Source organism: Cynoglossus semilaevis, chromosome 11 (genome assembly GCF_000523025.1).
Source record: "Cynoglossus semilaevis isolate Cse_v1.0 chromosome 11, Cse_v1.0, whole genome shotgun sequence".
Classification (NCBI taxonomy): domain Eukaryota; kingdom Metazoa; phylum Chordata; class Actinopteri; order Pleuronectiformes; family Cynoglossidae; genus Cynoglossus; species Cynoglossus semilaevis.
In genome coordinates this window covers 9,040,645-9,049,169 of record NC_024317.1, presented here as the reverse complement: position 1 = coordinate 9,049,169, position 8,525 = coordinate 9,040,645, and the positions used below count along the sequence as shown (strand labels likewise).

Genomic DNA, 8,525 nt, shown 5'->3' with positions numbered 1-8,525 from the left:
AAACACATCGAATGAGTCTTGTCAAGACTAATTCCATTACGCTTCGGCTTATCTTATCTAACCAAGATTCAGTGTTGTCAGGAATATAAAGAATGCCAAGCCTTACCTTTAGCTACGAGCCATCTAGGATGAGAGAAAAAAGGACCTGTGATATTTGGGGTTTTCAGCTGACATTTGAAACAAATTGGTACATAGAGCAAGAATCTCATTTTATGAAGGAAGGGCACTATTTGCACTTACAGGCATGTTGGCATTGGCAGAGGTGGAGATGGTTTTCATCTAACAGTGCACCGTTTTACTCGAACAATCTATCACAGGGTCCTTGTAAATAATAACATGTTACAATGAATCACATTTGATATGTTATTGTGACAATGGTACTCATTTTCAAATTTGTATATTGTGAATATTTAACTGCAATATGTCATGTTCCTTCATGTCATGTCACATGATTTGCCCCCAAACCGCTTTGTTTGTTATTGTATTTTAAGTCATTTTAGAAATGAATGCTTGTGAGAACATCATTTTATTTTTATTTGAATCCTTTATCCTCTTTAGATTAATCAGTATTGAATCTGCTATGTAAGCTGTCTTTCTTTAATTTGCCGTCATCACTTCCTTATGCACATGTTCATTTACATTGGTCTGTTCTCCAATTGCCCGCACATTCCTACTCAATCTGTTTGGCAAGCTGTGCTGAAACAGGCTCTAAAATATTACCCCCTCCTGTGCAAATTTGTCCCACCTTGAAGTGGATTTCATTATTTCATTTGAGCCATAGCTTGACAGGGATGTGAATCACTTTGACAGGCACCGTTTGAAGCCTCTACAACACAAGCACTTGATTCAGAGTATTTTTGGAGCAGAGGGGAGGAGTAACTCATTGTGTAGCTGCGATATAAAGTAGGGGTTCTGCTGGACGCTTGGCCGTGTTGGCTGACATCTGAGGCTTTGGAAGTGCCCAAGATGTCAAGTGTAGAGGAAGGCAGAATAAAGAGAATTTATCAGTAGTCAGGTTACTACGCAGCTTAGATCACCTGGCGAATCTGTCAACACACCTACCTGACATGTTACGGTTATTTATGGTACTTCAAGATTTGTTTTGCATTCATTTGTTACTTTTGGAATAAACATTTTGTCTTATCAGTTCCTACATTGAAGTGGTCTCTATGCAAATCTGCCAAATTGTGAACAACAGGTCTTTTTTTTCCCACTCCTCTCTGAATCTTAGATAGGGATAAAGTGTTGTTACACAAACGAAGCCAGGGCCTCTCCTTCATGACCCTTATTTATGCTGCATAAATAAACCTCAAAGCACTGGTTTACATGATGTGATGTCCTTGTGATGCCCTTAAGCCTTCCATACAGAACTACTTCCCCGACATTATCAGTGCAGTGGTGGGGGCAGCCGTAGTCACACGGAGGGTTCAATCAGAGCGTTTTTATACTTTCAAACAATATTTATGAAAGCTGCTGGATTGCATTTGTCTGTGTGTCTACCCCTCAATTCAAAGTCCTCCGTACTCTCTTTTCTATTCCTGTTTCATTTTGCAGCCTGATTGAAGTCTTCTAACAACCAGAGTGTTTTCTTATGGAGTGTTCTGCCAACTGATCCTTCGATAGGACTTCATGTTGAACTTTGGTTTTCTCTTTAAAACAGTTTTTTCTTTTTTAAATGAATGCTGAGAAACTCATCAGCTTTGGGATCAGGGCCACCATCATAAAAAAAGATACAGCCTAGAGTAATACTTTATGGTCGACTTGGGTGAGAGTGTGTGCACTACTTCCTTTTATTGAAGTATCTGTGCGTGTGCTTTTGTGTAGTGCATGTGGGAAAGTTCTGCTCTGAGTTTTTTTTTTTTTGTATGTGTTTTGTTTGTATGTATGTTCTAAAAAAGTTAGTTAAGCTGAGGGGTGTTTTTTCATCGGTGTGAGTTGTCTTTGTTTGTACTCTCTTCATTCTCTTGCTCATTATCTTTGAATGTGCTGGTGTGGTGCTGCCACTGTCATTAGTGGGCTCCTGAGGCGCAGCAGTAGTTCCGCTCCAGATTAGTTTTCTTGTCTCTGCCAGCTCTGTGTCTGGCAGATAGCCTGGCACGGCACTGTCCAGCTCAGCTCAACACAGCTTGGCCCGACCCAGATGGTGGAAACTCTTTGCCACAACAACAACTTTGATTTTGCTGGCCTCTTCTTTGTCAATGTTTTAAACTTTGCTATTTTCTTTACTATTGATGGTTGGCTTAGCTAAGCCAGGTTGTAGAGGATTGAAGATTATTTTAGTGAATACATTTTTTTTCCACTTTGAAGAAATGTTTTGAACTAAGAATACAGGTGTAATAACATTAACAACCAATTGACGTTGCTCTTACTTGATTTTTCACTGTTGTTAAAAGTTGTTTCTCTACAGAAAAGTTGAGCTCTTAACTTAGGACAACCATTGTGAGCTAAGGATTTTAGGCTTCTAAGCAGTAAGTGAAGATTGCTGCATATATCTTCTTTAACCTCATTCGTCCAGGTCTGCAGCAGCAGTACAAAGAATGCCAGGAGCTGCTTGGACTTTACCAGAAATACCTGTCTCAGCAACAGGCCAAGCTCAATGACACTATTACCCAGCTAAGCCAGACACAAGTTCATAACAAGGTACAGTATGAATTTGTGGTGAGTGCATATACTCTTGAAGATCTGCAGTACAAATACTCAGTTTAACAAACATCTTGATGTGGAAGTGCATCAGTACGTTTATGGGTCCAAATTTGATCACAATGTCTGTCCAATACTACGCAAGACTGCCTATGACAGAACTGCGGTGTAATCCAAACCCTGTAAAGGTGACAGTCTTTGTAAGTGAAGAGGCTTCTCTGGCTGCAGTCACTGTAAGAAACAATGCTTTAACCAAACGCCACATCATCCTGTGGTGGCTGTGAGTAATGTGTTTCCCTGCACTTTGACCTTCAAGAAATTTGTCATTGTCTCTTCGCCAATCAAATGTTGGATGCCCTTTTCCTTTTATGTTTATGTCATAATACTGCTGACCAACTGTTACCAGACATAAATTTTCAGTTGAAACTTTTCGCATATTTCGAGTTTAAATATGCAAGATTTAATTTATTACATAAACTAATTTGTGAAATAAAAAAAAAATATATTTTTTTTATTGTATTTTACTCTAATCAGAATTATTATGGGATTATGGTTAGGTTTGCTGTAGTGATTTAGTTGAATTACTAATGAATTATAGCCTACTTCTTAATTGGTAAAAACAGTCTTTTTTCCTCCACTCTCTCCAGGTGTTCAATAGTGATGTGGCCTACAGTAGTGCTTCTTCTACCAGAGCTAATGGCTTACTACATGATGGCTCATACCTCAGCTTTGCTCCCCAAGTCCATCAACCTCAGGTTCACACTAATGGGGCAGCACAGGCAGCAAGAAACCCTGGCCCAATGCCGTTTGTTAGCGAGATCAGACCAAGGGATGGATCCATCGAACAGCATGGCTTTCAGAAAGAAGAGCACAAGGGACCACACATTGAGGCCTGTTACAGATGTTACCATTGCCACAGCAGTGGTGACCACAGTAGCTACAGAACAAAGCAACAGTGCTATCATAAAGGCTGTTGTCAAATAAACGACCACCTTAATGTCTCTGATGCTTCCAAACCACATTACTCTGAAAGGTATGGCAGCTTCTTGTCACCCCTGTAAAACCTCACCACACTTTCAAACAAAGTCTTCATTTAATCAAGAAACAGCAAAACTTATGTTTGGAATGTAAGCAAAACATACTTGTGTTTACCTTCAGAGTCCAGAGTGGGGCCGCTGTCAGGTCAGATGGTACTGAAGCACTGACCAGTCCACTGCTGGGTCACGGGGACTGGGAAGTGAAGAGGCATCAGTTGCTGATGCAAAAGATGCAGCTGGAGATGGAGAGAGAGAGGCTGCAGGCACGACTTGAGGAACAAGAAGAGAGGCTCAACAGACAGAATCAGCAGCTACGGCAGACACGCTTGGATTACAGCAGGTAGAACGCAAGGGCTGTGGAAGAAAGAACTGAATGTTATAACACTGTAGTTAACAGTCACAGGTCGTATTCTGCTGTGCTGTCATATGTTACGGTATTGGTACGGTATAGTGTTATGGTGCAGTAGCAGTACTCATTTGTCCCAAGTGTAGGTGATAGTGTAGGTAGCTTCAAAACATAAGTCTCAGGACTTTTGTTCGCTTTTGAGTGTTTTTTAATCCATACTTTCCTTCCTCTTCAGGTCCCAGCAAGCTCCTTCTCAGGCAGAGCTCAGCCTCTCAAATATGAGGAATGGAGATCCACAGCTGGAGCAGCCCCCCTACCAAGATCTACCCTCCAGGTAACCTAAGTAGGAAGAAAGACCGACACTCCAGCTGTTCAGTGCATGCACTTATGTATGCATGCTTGTACTGATCATGCGCATACTTAAGTCACAGAAGAAAATCAATTGTAAAATGTTGTTCGTCATCTGCAGTGTGACTGAAGAGGTCCCTGCTTCTGTAGACAAGAGTCAGCCCACATGTGGTGAGTGACATTCTTGTGTTTTTTTGTTCCATTTAAATCTGTTCCTAATAGTCTACACATAGAGCATTGTCTTTGCTTAGAACATTATATCTGAGGAGAATTTGATTGTCTTTGTTTCCATGGAAAATTTTGTCAGCATTCTTCAAGAGAATGACTGTAAGAAAAAAATTGCTCTCACTGCTCTCATCCTTGCTGCAAATAAAACGTCTTTTGCAATTCCCAGCAGAGCAGACCACTAAGGACATAGCCACATCCCCCCTGAAGTCTCCGGAAAGCCTGAGTAAGCACAGGTCCACATCTGCAGTCCCCAAGACCCCCACGGCCAGGTAAATTACACATTTGTAACATATTCCTGCACCGCTTAACCTTTGTTTTATGTTTTTATTAGGGCTGTCAATTTACTCAAATCTACTCAAATTAATGGGTGGCTGATCAGGACTAATCATGATTAATTACTGTTGTAATTAATCATGATTATTCATAATCAATTCAAATATCATAATGTCATCCTGTCAGAACAGTCGGGTGACATCAAAAGGCAGTAATGTAACATCAGTTCTTATAACGGTAGATGTAATTCATGTCTTCTGTTTAGCTGTTTTGTGGTGTTACAACAAATGCTGTAAAAATTATAAGATTAAACATAAAGTTGGACTTTTGGGTAGTTTCTTGAAAACTGCAGTTGTTGCTGTCTCAGAGGTTAAGTGATATCATTTCTTAGTCAAGCTAACTTTTGGAGCTGTGGAGAACTAAATGAAGCTTTCCTGGTCTACCTAGCACTATGGCCTGCCTGTCAGGAGACATGCTGCGTTCCATTAGTCGACCTAGCAGGAACCGTGCAGCAGGTGTAATTGAACAGACTCCTGAATGCACACACTGCCTTCCCTTCTCTCTCTGCCACAGTAATGAGACAGGAAAAAAATGAGAGTGAGAGGAAGAGAGAGAGCAAGAGAGCGAGATCTTAAATGTGTGTTTGAGGGTGAGTGAGGGGTAAAAGAATTGGATAAAGTGAGAAACAGGAAATGAAGAAAGTAAGAGCAGGTGGAGATGGTGGGGTATAAATTGAAATGGGAAGAAAGACATAAGAAATGAGAGAGGATTTGCAGGAACAGTAATAAACGACAGTGTGCGAGGATTGGCTTTTCCTGTGGGAATGACGAAGGAAATCAGAATCACATGAGATTAAAATCCGAAGTTTGACTTAAGTCTCAGAATTCTAAAAAGAAAGGAGTCTATGTGTTGTTATTCAGGATTCAGAGAAAGATTAAATGCAGTGTTGATGCAAAAAAAATCTGTGGAAATTCAAAAACAAATGAGGCTTAAAAAGTAACGATTCATCTTTGAATTGTGCCTCGTTAAATAACAGTTACATTTACAATTAGTAATTATAAATTGAGGTTATTGATTCTTGATTGTATAGAAGGTACACACCATTCAACAAGCAAAATCAGTAATCCGTTCAAGAAAAGCATGAAAACAACTTGGCACATTAACATCAAGTGACCTCTTTAATCCTTTCATGAATCCAAGTTGTAATGAGACAGTTCCAGTGTGCCCTCCTCATCACAACACCACTCTTCCTGCCATCGCCCGCCTGCTATTGATTGGGTCGGAAATTGTCATGCGGCATAGACGCTGTGGCCATTATAGGTTTGGCATCTAACTGTTTGGAATGCAAATGACAGAGGTGGCGGTCAGACACGGCCGTTGTTAGAGAGAGAGAGAGAGAGAGAGAGAGATGCCTAATATACCGTTAAAGACGTGCGTGCTGAGAAGGTGGTGGTTAATGTGGTGTTTCGCGTTTGAGAAGCAGAAACACCGTAAAAGAGGATTGGTAGAAAAAAAGAGTCAGTGTTTTCACTTAAAGCATTTTAAAAAAAACCCGTTTCAAAGGACTAATTTAAATAATTGCATCAGAATGCTTGTGTGGAGTCACGACTCATTTTAATAAGAAGCTAAAGAATACAAAGAGTGAACCGTCTGCACATGTTGATAAAATACTCTGAGTGTTGACTTCAGGGACATTTGTCTTGGAGAAGTTAACAGAACTTTCTCTGTGTGCATGTGGCTGCACTGGAGATACAATTACAACAACTTATTAGACTTATAACATTAGAGAAAACTCAGTACAAGAAATAAAAGTCAAGTGCCTCTGAATAATTCACTGACATTCTCTGTGGCACTTGCGTACTGCACCATTCCGCACCATTCCATACCCAAACTGTACCCTTCTACCCTCTGTGCGCCCCCTCCTCCTCCCCACTCCATGGTATATATTGTGACCGTCTGGTAAGTGATGCATTATTCATTACTAACGTGTCGTTTGCTGATGGATGGCTGTTTGAGAGCGCTGTCTGTTAAATAAATCAACAAATAAAAATGCAAATTCTCACATTTGGAAAGACGGATCCCAGCCAAAGTCCCTCCTCCGCATTCTCTTTCTGCCTGTCTCTGCATCCACACAGCCGCTCTCACTCCCAGCCTTAGACACATCCGCCGCTGCTCCTGCTCCTGCTCGCCTCGCGTCTTCTCTATCTGCTTTGCATTTGACAGGCAGAAGACCAAATGAGGAAGACAGATTTACTTTCTTCAGCCCCAGTCTTCTTCTTTCATCACTTTTCATTCCTCGGCTAACTTTCTCCTCATTCACTCTTTCTCCCTCGTGCTAATGCCCATGCAAACATGTTTCCAAAGCAGAACACTTACTTTTAATGCTTTTCAGCCACAACTGTGTACTGCCTGTGGAAGAAAAAAAATCAATGTTGAAAAAAAAAAAAAGAAAATCTGCACATCAAGGTCTGATTGGAAGTTGCACACGTGTCCACATGCTGACTTCCCACCTGCATATCAACATGAGCATGGCAAAGTTTTCCCAAATCTGGGAGCCGTGCGCGATGGAAATCGATGCAGCTTTAATGTGCAGAGAATTATGTTAGCAACATGAGCGGACCATGCTTTAAAGAATTCATGTTTTGTATCTGAAACGGCTGTTGTCGGCTGTGTATACACTGAATAATTTATCAAGCCAGGCAGACTGAGGGATTGAATCTCTATTAGCTTAATCTCCCCCGTTTTGGTTTATTTATTTCACTGCACATTCCCTCATTCCTATTCCAGGGGAGAAAGCCCCGATCCCTTTCTCTTTTTCTCTTCCACCTACAAGAAACGACTTTCCTGTCAGACGTTCTTGCAATTTAACCAGTTACGGCTGCTTGTTAGGGTTTAGCTGTCACTTCACCTTCAACAGGGTCTTGCAAATGTTGTAAAAAAATAATTAATTTGAAGTTGTCTGCAGTAACAAGAAGGTAGTAAATGACAAATATCATCTTTTCCTTCCAGATCAGACTTCTCTCTGGTTGAGTTACTGGACATCTTGAGTCCTGTTTCTGTCCGTGAGCAGAGTATTCCATCCCACCAAAAGACCAAAGTGACACAAAGCAGACTTGCCCTCACTACGCCAAAACCAGGAGGCAGAAACCTGCTCACCTCTACAAGGCGTAAACCTCAGACAACTGAGCAGGACCTGGAGGAAAGCCAAATCCTTGAGGATATTTTCTTCATTTGCTGACATGGAAGAAAATCAGGAAAAAAAACAAATCCACTCTCCTCATTTTATTCTGGTCGTAACTTTTTAAAATATCCTAATTTAATTTTCTACTTTAAATATTAAATTACTTGGCTTTTATGTTTTTCTGTTGCAATTTTCTTTAATAAACAATTTTATTTATTGAAATTGGTTTCTTGTTTGTAATTAAGATATTTGGAGACCTTTGCAGCAAAAGAGCTGACTAAAGCTCCAAATAAAAATGTTAATTTATGAAGCTGTAATATAGAAGCTACAACCATCATAAGTCTGTCCATGTCTTCCCATTGGTTGTTGTTGGAAAATAAAATTACTTTATTACTTCTTGAAAGAAAAACACTTTAAAGTCTGGATCGGCGAACATTTGACGTGCAGTGTGTCGATAGCTGTAATTACGACA

At 40.4% G+C, this 8,525-nt stretch overlaps 1 protein-coding gene across 2 annotated transcripts in view; it reads left to right on the top strand.

Moving 5' to 3' along the window:
• The window catches only part of kiaa1328 (KIAA1328 ortholog), a 12,037-nt gene extending 3,762 nt beyond the window's left edge, over positions 1-8,275 (top strand). The window contains exons 6-12 of one of the 2 annotated variants that reach the window (XM_017036617.2): positions 2,516-2,640; positions 3,288-3,673; positions 3,799-4,017; positions 4,259-4,357; positions 4,493-4,542; positions 4,769-4,868; positions 7,882-8,275. In XM_017036617.2, coding sequence (XP_016892106.1) covers positions 2,516-2,640; positions 3,288-3,673; positions 3,799-4,017; positions 4,259-4,357; positions 4,493-4,542; positions 4,769-4,868; positions 7,882-8,110 — 1,208 coding nt within the window. In that variant the 3' untranslated portion in view covers positions 8,111-8,275. Of the gene's footprint in view, positions 1-2,515; positions 2,641-3,287; positions 3,674-3,798; positions 4,018-4,258; positions 4,358-4,492; positions 4,543-4,765; positions 4,869-7,881 lie in introns of both variants that reach the window. The other variant, XM_008320416.3, reaches the window with a different exon arrangement.
• Positions 8,276-8,525: the final 250 nt, after the last annotated feature.